At 45.2% G+C, this 12,013-nt stretch overlaps 1 protein-coding gene across 1 annotated transcript in view; it reads right to left on the bottom strand.

Annotated features, from left to right (window-relative positions):
* The window catches only part of Adam12 (ADAM metallopeptidase domain 12), a 329,625-nt gene extending 318,023 nt beyond the window's left edge, over positions 1 to 11,602 (bottom strand). Inside the window, exons 1-2 of the mRNA XM_052174478.1 lie at positions 11,480 to 11,602; positions 11,165 to 11,405 (exon numbers count right to left, since the gene is read on the bottom strand). Coding sequence (XP_052030438.1) covers positions 11,165 to 11,405; positions 11,480 to 11,602 — 364 coding nt within the window. The remainder of the gene's footprint in view (positions 1 to 11,164; positions 11,406 to 11,479) is intronic.
* Between the last annotated feature and the right edge of the window lie 411 nt (positions 11,603 to 12,013).

The following is a 12,013-nucleotide window of genomic DNA, read 5'->3' as shown; positions in this document are numbered from 1 at the left end:
AACATCATCAATGCAACAAGACATCTTGCCAATTTGAGAACTTAAGACCTCCCTGGAAACCACAGAAGAGGCCCCAGATCTCCCTGTGCTGACCAGAATAGCAAATGTGCACGTGTGTGTGCACGCACACGCGTGAGTGCACACACACACACATACACACACACAGAGTAATTGTAAAAATCATGCTTGAAAATAGATAAATGAGAGGCTAGAGAAATGGCTCAGAGGTTAAAAGCATGGGTTGTTCCACAGAACATGGTTAGATTGCCAGCGCATACAGGGTGGCTCACAACCACCTGTAACTCCAGATTCAGGGCATCTGATGTTTTCTTCTGGTCTTCAGGCATGTAAATGGTGCACAGACATACATGCAGACAAGACAACTATACACATAAAATAAAAATAAATCTTTTTTTAACCTAGTGGAGAACAGTAGAAGACACCTGACAGCAATCTCTGGTACCACATGTACAAGTGCACGTGTACACACACACAAAACTACAGATCCATGAGTGGTTTGCCAAGCTCCTATCACAAACAGATTACTGCCACTACCAGCCTCAACCAGTCATAAAAAGATACCTTTTGAAATGGATAGTAAGTAATGGAAACTCATAACCACTGCAGGAGCTCTTGAGAACAAGTATCTGTTGCTTTGGCAACCATGGCCCAATGCTTAGCCAGAGATGGACTTTTATATCATTCCCCCAAAGGCTCAGGGAGCACTGTGGAGAAGGTATCAGAAAAAAGTGTTAAGATCCTGGTAGGTCCCTACATACAAGAGTAGTTAGGTAACACAAAAGGAGAGGAGGAAGAGGAAGAGGAGGAGGAAAACTCAGTGTTGGGTAGGTAGGGGTGGATCTGAGAGTAATTGGGAGAGGGAGATAAATATGATCAAAATATATTTGTGGAGAGCTTTTTGGGGTACCCTTGGCAGGAGTTTGACATTGGCCAAGGACTTGGCAGAAATCTGACATTAGGGCATGACAAAGAAGTCTAGGCAGGAATCTGACCTTAAGGTGGGGCAAAGAAGCAGGCTTCAGTTATGATTATGACTTTAAGCTAGGACAAGGAAGTAGGCTCAGACATCCTGATCATCCTTAGAAACAGTGATCAATCACCAGAGTGATCACGGGACTTTGTGTTTATTGTCTTGCTAGTTCCTTGACTATTTGTGATTATTGCCTTGCTTGTCCCTTGACTATTGTCTTGCTTGATTCCTCATTGTACTACTCGAGATTAATACCTGCATGTAATTAAAATGGTATAAAAGCAGATTGGAAAAAAACCCACTCTCAGTTCAAGAATTGACTGCTGCAATGTTGTCTAATTGTCTTTTTCTTTTCAATCCTCGCTCCTGCGCTGGAGACCCTGTTGACTGACTGAGCTGGGTTGGTCATATATATTATATGAAATTCTTGAAGAATTAATACAAATACTAATTAAAAGGAGAAAGGAAGCCAAGGGTGTTCAGTGCTGGAGAGGGGGGGCAGATTGTTGCATTGTCACATCCTCCCAGTTGAACTCTCCCCTCTGGGAGTGTGTGTGGGGGGAGGGGCTCTCGAGATTCGACAAGTAAACCACAGGTCAGGAGCCTGAGAGAGCAGAAACTTAGAAGATTCTCAGAGGTCCTTCCTCAGCTTTGTGGCAGGAGCAGACAGCTGGAAGAGGAGCCTGCAGTCAGCAGAACTGAGCCCCAGAAAAGAAACTTAGCTTTGGCGAGAGACTGGGGACCATTGAGCTGCAGGTCAGAGGTTGCAGCTCCCCTGAGCTTTCCCTGGTGGCATAGGTAGGATTTAGTGATGCTGCACTTTTTTGAGTCATCCTTGCTCTTCCAAGTAACCCCTATACTCCTGTTAGGGACCTCAGTAAAAACTCATTAGTCCCCCCCCACCCCATCCCCGAAAAAAGAAAGATGGAAGAAAGGAAAGCAAGCTGCAAAATAACATCCATAACATGCCTCCAATTCTCCCGTTCTGCAAGAAAAACACATAAATTGTTTGAACAGTGATTGTTTTGGGGGATACAAGAGTGGCACATAATTTTACTTTATTTTTATTTTCATGTTTTCAGGCCATTTCTTAAATTTCCTGTCACCTTCCTCGCTATGTGATATGAATGAAGAAAAATAAATATTATGAAAGAATGAAAAAAGCCAAATAACAATGACCTACTGAGAGAAAACACACAAACAAAACAGGTCCGAGGGTATCTCGTGGTGGTGAAAATGTCAGTCGAAAGATGAAAATATTCCACATCCAGCCTGTCAAAAATGTAAAAGCTACAAAATAGCAAATACGCCTAATTTTGTGTAATCAAAACTCTCCAAGTAGAAATTTTTTCCCTTTGTGGAGCCAATTTGAAAAGCAATTTAACAAAGTATATTAAAGTGGAAAATGAACGGTACTGTACAACTCAGGAATTCACTCATAATCGGTCCCCTAGAGCTCACGCTTACACATCAAGAGACAGGACAAGGATGCACCACTGTGATGTAAAAAGCTGGAGGACGCAGGTATTTGTCAACAGAGGAGAGCGCAATTTAAGGCTTAGTCATTCAATTAAAAAAGAAAGACCCAAGTACAAATGCCAGCATGAATAAATCTTAAAAACGCATTAATTTAAAAAAAAAAACAGAAACAAAGACTCTGAAGGCTGCAAATGTTGTCATCTGTAGTAAGGTACCACTAAGCCTAACATTTAAATCCAAAATAACATCAGGGACTGATTAGAGAAATGTATATTTACGACCCATTGACTACTCAGAAAGGAAGAAGGCTGGGTGGGTGGAAAACAGGTGTGTGGTTGCACACATATCTTTAATATTTTAGACCTTTAACGTTTAGATGTTCTGAATCACGTATAATAAAATCTAGAGGGTAAGGAATACAAATATGTGCCTTATTCTGGGTCCCTTTTCCAACCTAACTTCTGTTTAAATAATCCTTTTCTTACTATACCAAATGAAATTGACTGAACAAAAGCTATAGCAGCTTGAAAAGTTTACTTGGTGCTATGGTTTGAATGTGAAGCACCCCAGTGCCACCCCAAGGCTCCTGTGTTTGAACGCTTAGGCTCGGTCAGTCTGGGGAGGTGCTGAGCCTTCGATATGGGTCCTAACTGGCAGACCACCCTGGAGGCATGGGTCTCAAGGCTCACAAGACAATGCAGTTCTTTGTTGTCTGAATTCACTAAGATCTGATTTTTCTATACCCCAAGTTCCCGCCACCATGCCTTCCTATATGGTATTGTTCCTTCGGGGCCATGAACTGAATAAGATACTCCTCCTTCAAGTTGTTTCTCTCAGGTATTCTGTCGTAGTGTCAGTTAGAGTCATTAACATACTTGGTAGACCTCATTTCAGGAGTCTACCTGCTCCTTTAGCCAGCAAACAGCAGCCCTTTAAAACCCAGGCTGGCTGGACAGATGGCTCAGTGGTTAAAAGAAGACCCAAGTTCTGTTGCCAGCACCCACATTGGGCAGCTCACATCAGGGGATCAGACACCCTCTTCTGGCCTCCGAGGGAACCTGTACTCATGTATGTACACTGCATGTTCGCACATGAATATATAGATTTAGGTACTAAGGTTTTTATATATACACATACACATAAAATAAGACAGGTTCAAAATCCTAATGCAAGCTCCAGGAATATTACCTGGATATTAAAAATTCAAACCAAACCAAACAAGTAAATCAGGTTCTCAGATCACATCCCAGTTCAAGTGAACAAAGACTGCTCCTCTCTAACATACACATACACAGGAAGAGAGAGAGAGAGAGAGAGAGAGACAGAGACAGAGACATAGAGAGAGATAGAGACAGAGAGAGACAGAGAGAGACACAGACACAGAGACAGACAGACACAGAGACAGACAGACAGAGACAGAGACAGAGAGGTGAAATCTTCTCCTGGCTTGAATGATGTCAAATGACATAGGAAAGTTTTGAGTTCAAATGAAGATAGTGCTTACCATACTCTGCTTAGGGAGGCATGCCCAGGGATACCAGCATCCCCTGGGGTGGGGGTGGGGGGGGGAGAGGCATATAAAGGGCTCTGGAGGCCAAAGCATCAGCAGGAACAGGCAGAAGGTTCAGGAACCCAAGGAGGCTGCCCAAATTTTAAAACAGTTGCTAGGAAGTTGAGCTCTTAATGTATAGCCTTGGGATGACATAAAAGGCTTAAAGGATAATATATATATATATATATATATATATATATATATATATATATATATGAGGCTGAATTATTCAGCTTCTCCTCCTCATCTGTCAATTGAAGGCAATGCATATTGAGCATTAAATAAAGTCCAAGGAAACAAGATGAAAAATGTCTTGCACAAAGTAGGAAGGTTGAAACAGCAGTCTGCCCAAAACGCACAAGACTTGGGTACACATTTGAATTGGAAAGCAGTGTATCTGACCTGCATTACCAATTCTGTCTAAAATCAGATGGATTTCTAACTGCCATGAGCATTGTATTATGCCAAAGATAGAGTACAGAGATTACAGGATGTTTACCAGGCTGGGGTATGGCCTACTTTCCCTCATAGAGATGGCCTTGCTTCCAGGCACCATCTGAAGCCCTGGTGTCCTCTGCTGTGGGAAGAGGCAGGACAGGGCAGGCTGCAGGATCCTCTCCCAAGCACAGCATGAGATCTCAGCATGGTACCTGGCTACAGTACACTCAGTGTTTTCCAGTATCTACATGCTGATACAAAAACTCTGGGTTTGGTAAACTACTAGCCGCACATATGTAATGAAACAGCTACATGGGACACAGAGAGAGGCTCCCCAAAACTTTATTTAGATTGGATCTACCTCACTTCTCAGTCCTGATATCAGAGTTGCTTAATACTGTGTGGGTGGAGTGCAGGCTGAGGGTTGTGGGGTTGACCATGTGCCTCCAAACACATATTCAGAAATGCTTCTCAAAACTAACTTTGGAAATCAGAGACACAGCAGGAGCAGCAGAGCTTTAAAAGGCTCCTAGAATATACTTTGATACAAAAAAAAATTTTTTTTGCAACTGTAATGAGCTCATTACAGCACCATTTAGGGCAGGAAGAAATCTACTTAGCTTCTCTAAGTGATGGAGCTTCCGTCCTTGAAAATATTTTCGTGTGTGCAATTCCCACAGCTGCAACATTTGTCTAATTAGGTATACGTTCACTTTGAGTTTTCATAGATTTTTGAAAATAAAGTTTTAAAACATTTTAAAATGACTTTAATGTTTGTTTCCACAAGGAAGGAAGAGAAGGAGCCAAGTGACAGTGGGAGGAAGAAAATGTCAATTGTTGTAAGAAAGGTGTGGCTGGCTTCCAATTGGCATGGCAGAGTCACAGGTGCTTCCCTGTGTCCCCTCTTGAATAAACCACAATAAAACACTGGTTTTTCTAACAACAACAACAACAACAACAACAACAACAACAACAAGAATTGAAGAGTAAGTGGCACAACTCAGGGTTAAGAATGTGCTGCCCTGGGTCCTGTTCTGCACCGAGTTGAATGAAAACCATCCCCATAGTCTTGGGCCTTGGGCCTCCCAGTTGGTGGAGTTGTTATGTTGGCTCAGGAGATGTGGCCGTGCTGAGGGATGTTACTGGGGGTGGGAATTAAGAGTCCAAAGGCTCCCATCATTTCTAGTTTGCTGCCTCTGCTTCATGCTTGTAGTTCAAGACGTAAACCGCCAGCTTCCTGATCCTGCCACCAGGTCTGGTGCCTTTGCTCTACCATCATAGATTCTAATCTGCTGGAACTATAAGCTCCAATAAGCTATTTCTTCTATATGTTGCCTTGGTTATGGTGTTTTATCATAGCAATAGAAAAGGAATGAATAGACATCTGCAGTACCACTCCAGTGAGAGGAAGAGAGGGAGAGAGGGAGAGAGAGGGAGAGAGGAAAGGAGGAAGGGTAATAGGGTGAGAAGGAGAGAGAGAGAGAGAGAGACAGAGAGACAGAGAGACAGAGACAGAGACAGAGACAGAGACAGAGACAGAGAGCACAAGGGAGTGTTTGCTCCCTGGAGAAGAATACCATGGTTCCCTGGTTCTGGGAAATGAGAATTTGAAGCTCCAAGTTTCTTGCAAAGCTGGCATGGTGGTTGTCTGCCTTCCCAGTCCCAGGAGCCACAGCAGCAAAGAACTGCTGAGCTCAAGAACACTCCTGCTCCCACCCCGGCCAGATCATATAGAGGGAAGGTCCCAAAGCACTGAACTGAAAACAGAAACAGGAAGTAGAAACAAGGGCACGAGGACATGATCTTCTCTTTAGCCCTGTTCTGTTGAGTACCCAGGGCTCTCAGACCCTGGAGTGGGGCTAAATCTTCAGCAGGAGGTGGGAGGATTTTTTTTTTATTGTTGTTGGTTTTTTGTTTTTTGTTTCTGTTTGTTTGTTTTTTTTGGAAAAGGAAAAAACAAAAAACAAAACAAAACAAACCTGACCAGCCCAAAGGAAAACAATATATATGTTACAACCAATGATATCCCAATAAAATATCACCTTTTTCCTATTGATAAATCCATCTATGAAAGCACACAGAACTTCCAATCAGCTCAGAATCCCTATTAAATGGCAACCATGAACCAAAAATAGGATGCTTAAACAAAGTCAGAGATTCTACTAAAGGGGCAAAAGAATCTCAAATTTTACAGTGACCCTGAGGTAAATAGAGAGTATCTATGAAGCAATAATATATTCAGGGCTAACAGAAACCTTCTATACATGACAAGTAGACATGGCCACTATAATGAAAAGAAGACAATTTGTGTAAGGTCAGGAAACATCTTTAAATTGAATAGAGGGACTAGAAAACATAAGGAAATGCCCCCCAAACAGAATAAAATGTAGAGATGGAAAATAACAGGAAAGAAGAAAAAACAGGTGAAGAAACAGTGTGAGAAGGCAAAGTAAAAATTTCACATGAAATTTCGGTCTGACAGTTACAACAAGTTCCCAGTGTGACCACTGAGAAGACCACCACTAACGCACACTTATGTAAAGTGTAAAGATGACAGTTACAAAGAGAAGATAGTAACTTTCAGAAAGAAAATATATTAAAAAATGACCAATGATCATGCTGTTAATTTCTCATGTTCCCTAGGAGTAGTGGGCATAGAGACAATGAGGAATTCCTTATTGAATACAAAGGACATATGACTAACACCAAACTAGCAATCAAAGATGGGATGGGGAACACATGCAGGGAGAGAGAGCATACGTGCATATATAGGTATATGCACACACACATGTACTGTATCATGTCCATACACACAGAAGTGTGTGTGTGTATGTGTGTGTGTGTGTGTGAGTGTGAGTGTGAGTGTGAAAGAAAGAGAGAGGGAGGGGAGGGAGGAAGAGGAAGGGAACAGAGGGGAGGGAGGGTCAGGAGAGGGAAGGAGAGCATCATTTCTATGGGGATGAAATGTGCTCAGCTTTTTTAGATTACTTAGCCTCATTTCTACACACACACACACACACACACACATACACACGTTTCCACATAGAAGGAATAGAAGCCAAAGAGAGCCAAATGACAATAGAAGAGATAAAATGTTTGCATGTCAAGTGTGACAATAATTTTATACATGTAAACACACAGTGTTGTGTGTGTGTGTCTGTGTGTGTGTGTGTGTGTGTGTGAAGGGTACAGCAGACATAAGCTTTCCTGTTGAACTCTGGCTTTTTTTTTTTTTGAGGTACCTGTGTGCACAGCTACACATACCTTCCCACCCAGAGTCTTGTGCCACTAACCATGTCCTGGGTCATAAGCTGCCAGTGGGATCTGTTACTCTGCTAAAAGGCTTATAAAATATTATTTTCCTGAAATAAAAAGATGGAATTGTAGGTCTTCAGCCTTTGCCTCTTTGCTCTTTGCTGCCTAGAATGCAGGTCTGAGAATAAGGGTTGCAACAGCCAGCTAGAGACAACAAGGCCATAAGGTAAGCGTGGACATCAGCATCTAAAAATGGCTGGTCCTGAGGATGTGCAGTGTTCCCGACCCAGATGCACAGAGGATGTGCAGTGTTCCTGACTCAGATGCAGAAGATGTGCAGTGTTCCCAAAAATCATGTGCACAGAGGTTATGCAGTGTTCTGACTTGGGCACACAGAGGATGTGCAGTGTTCCTGACTCAGATGCCCAGAGGATGTGTCTTTTTCCTGACTGACTTAGATGCACAGAGGATGTGCAGTGTTCCTCAGTATATCACTGGTCTGCAACACCTGTGAAATCATTCCTACATGGTTCACTTTATAATGACTTTCCATGTCATAAAACAAAGCAATGCTAACAAAAAACCCTGCTGCAATTGTGTTTCCTGTTATTTGCAACTAAGAGCAGCCTTCATACATTCACAAGTTATTCAAGAACTATCCTGGACTGGAGAGATGGCTCAGTGGTTAAGAGCATTGACTGCTCTTGCAGTAGATTCAGGTTCAGTACCCAGCACCTACAGAAATGCTCACAATCATCTGTAGACTCCAGTTCCAGGGGATCTTGTTTCCTCTTCTGGCATCCACAGGCATAAAACACACAGGCTTGTAGGATAGACACACATGCAAGCAAAATACCCATGCACATAAAATAATTTTCAAAATGTGTATCACCCATATACTCTTCCTCAGAACTTTCTGGACCATGTATATCACAAAAACACAAAAACAAAGGAAGGAAGAAGTTATTTGCTTAGAAGCGAGGCCATACAGACAGGATGTGAGAGAACTTTCCAGGCTCCTGATTAAAGACAGTCCTGAAGCAATTGCTGAATCATGTTCCTAAAGAAGAACCAGTTTGAGGGGCTGGAGAGATAGCTCAACCTAGAAACTGCTCACTGCAGAACCATGAGGACCTGAGTTCAATTCCCAAAATTCATGCATAAAGTCAGGCTTGGTGGTGCACACTTGTAATCCCATGGCTAAGAGGCGGAGAGATAGGTAGATCCCTAGGGCTTACCAGCTAGCCAGCCACATCTACTGGATACATTCCAGCCAGTGATAGACATTGTTCATAAAAGGTGGGTGGTACCTAAGGAATGACACTGGGGATTGACTGTCACCTGTCCTCTACATGCATCTGTACACACCCAAAAACTCTCACGCACATACACGAACACAAAAGTAACAGGAGAGTTCTAGGAAAGGCAACTCCCAGGGTCTGACTGAGGATGGACCATAACAACACTGGCTACAATGTGGGAGAGAACAGTCATGCGATGACAAGAGGAACATCAAGTGCCCAACTCAAGAGCTGCTGAGACACAAGGAAACTTGTGCAGAGGGATGTGCTGACGGGCAGCCTGCTGGGAAGGTGCACTAAAGCAGGAGCTAAGGGAGATAGATGGGAACACACCGCTGTCCTGTAAGGGAGCCTCTGGGATGAAGTGTCAGCATGAGGCATCTGGAGGAAGCAACAGATGTCATTCTTGTAGCAGGAAAGGCTGCTGGGAATGCAGTACTTGGGATCTGGGACTCTGTTTTGAATGTGTTTGTGCTAAGCTGTACTGGAGCTCGGGGTAAAGAATGAGGCTATGGTCAAACTCAGGATATGCTCAGCCCTCCACAAGTAATGATTCCTGTCCTCTGCCAACATGAATAAATGCTTCATGTATTTGTGTTTTTAAACATCCTCAATAACAAGACTTGGGGAATGGACTGAGTTGATTCTAAGAATCTAAGTGTAAACATTCCATGAACTTGGAATATTAAACCACAATGCTTAAACCACTAACAGTGTGTTGGCCCTACTGCTCTGCTGAAGATGTCTGCCCCATCCTAAAGCAAGGCTCTGTCTACTGAGGCTACAGCCTCCCGCCCAATGAAATAACTCCCCACTATTAGCTTTATTTAATAAACATTTGCCTCTAAAAAATATCAGCTGTGCTTGGACTTCTGTTTGTGTGTGCATAGCATATGCCAAATTCAAGGCCAACTCAGGCATACTTTGAAACCCAGTTTTCATGTTTCTAAGTACATTTGCTGTACAACCCTCAAAGGAATCAATTTGTACAAAACTCAAAAAACACCTTTGACTGTGGTTCTCATCTGCAGGTCCCAGAGTTCTCTAAATAGTCTTCAATGTTAATTTAATCACCAATTTGCCAAGTTGGTCTTTATTGCTGTGTAGATATTTATGGGAGCTAGAATTTTGTCACATTATGGTAGACATGCTGGGGATTGAGGGTAACAGTGACAACTGAGAAGTAAAATGTTTCGTGTTGGAGACTGTTAATGATGGAGGGCTAGCTAGTTGCCAAAAACTAAATGCCTGATACCTAGAATCACAGAAATAAGAGTTGGAGGCCAAGGCGAATCATTCATTGGTGAACAGCGCCCCTAGAGGCAAAAGAGGACCGGCAGCAAGGGTGACCAGGAAAGCTCCCAAATTTTAAAAAGGCACCTGCTGTGAGTTCTCATTATACAAACAGGATCCACAGGTGCCCCGGCTTTAAGAAGATTCCACACTGGAAAATACAAGTCTGTAAAAACTCCTTTAATATGTGCACTTTCGTTTAACTCTGAAGTGGGTTCTCGCGCTACACTTCTTGGTGTAAGCCCTTATTTACCAAGGACGCGAAAGGAGTTCTGTTAAAGTTTGATCCTTACTGACAATTAGGGGGTGAAGCCAGAAACTGCTAAGAGCTGACGAAGTCAATTGAAACAAAAAAAAGTAACGAGCATAAAGAGTGCTGCAGGCACACCTGTGATGGGGTGGGGGCCGTCCTCCGCGTCCCCCGTCTGTGTCCGCGCGGGGGTGGAAAGGAAACCTCGTGGGGAGTTGACTCCAAAGTTGGGTGAAGAAACTCACTACCCCAGTAGATCAGTAAAAGGACCCCACACACATCCTCCCAGGAGACACGTGTAGCTGTCAAGACACTGAGAGCCTTAGGAGCAAATGTCACTCCGAGAGGTTGTGCCTTTTCATTCAGACACTAGCTGCTTCAAGGGCCCCAAGCAAAGTGTCTTCTTCTCCCATGCCATGCCAACCTCTGGAGTGGGCACCTGGCGGGGAACCAGTGTCGAGGCGCTGGGAGCGCGACCCAGGGGTTCCTCAGATGCGCCCTGGTGCGTCTCCTCTCCCTACGGGCTAAGCACTCACGGAGAACCCGGCTTGTAGCGAGGTGGCAGGGAGCGGACGCGCAGGCAGCCGCCTGTGCGGGTGACTTACCTCGGGCTGCACCGGGCGCCAGCAGGGCCCCAGCCAGGGCCAGCAGGAGGGCGCGGGCGGGGGGCGCGCGCCGTGCCGGGCGCTCTGCCATTGTCGCCGGCCTGGCGTGCAGCTGCTTCGGGGGCCCCGCGGCCAGCGCTGCAGCATCCCACGCGGGCGCCGAGCTGGGGGACGTCCTACTGCCCTGAGTCTGCCGCGACCCCCTCGCACAGCGCCCAGGTCGCTGAACAGCGAGTCTAGCCTTTCATTTTTCAAAAAAAAAAAAAAAAAACTTTCTCCCCTCCCCGAGTGTGTGCGTGCGCGCGCGCGCGCTACTCTGGCACGAGCCGCCCTTGACCGTTGCAATAAATGAGCAGCCTGTCCGAGTTGGCGCCGGGGACCAGCGATCTGAGGGCGGGCCTGTGCAATGGATCCGCGGCCAGCAGTCGCCGTTCTCATTACCACGGAACAAATTAGCGTCTCCCCCGCACCCCTCCCGCCTGCGGCGTCCCGCGGGTCCTAGAGACCGCTCTGGGGTCCCCGACCGCCCGGGTCCAATCCACTCCAGGGGATGGCTTGATGCAGGATGCCCTCAAACCCTTTGTGCGTGCCGCCGAGTAGACGGCTCCGTGGGCGCAAAGGCGCGAGAACGCACACTTCCCAGCCTCAGGATGATGTGGCCGCGGGGCCCCGGGCACCGGCAGCCAAAAGCACACGCGGCGCCGGGGTCCAGCTTTCCAGACTGAGGCTGGAAAGGATGACTGGGCTGCTAGCTGCTGGCTAGCTGGGAACCGGCGGGACGCGAGGAACAGGTCTGGTATATCGTGCACAGCTAGGCAGCCTGTGGCTGCTATGTCCCAAACCGCCAAA

Source organism: Apodemus sylvaticus, chromosome 1 (assembly GCF_947179515.1).
Source record: "Apodemus sylvaticus chromosome 1, mApoSyl1.1, whole genome shotgun sequence".
In the NCBI taxonomy this organism is placed as follows: domain Eukaryota; kingdom Metazoa; phylum Chordata; class Mammalia; order Rodentia; family Muridae; genus Apodemus; species Apodemus sylvaticus.
This window is presented reverse-complemented; position numbering and strand designations above follow the sequence as displayed.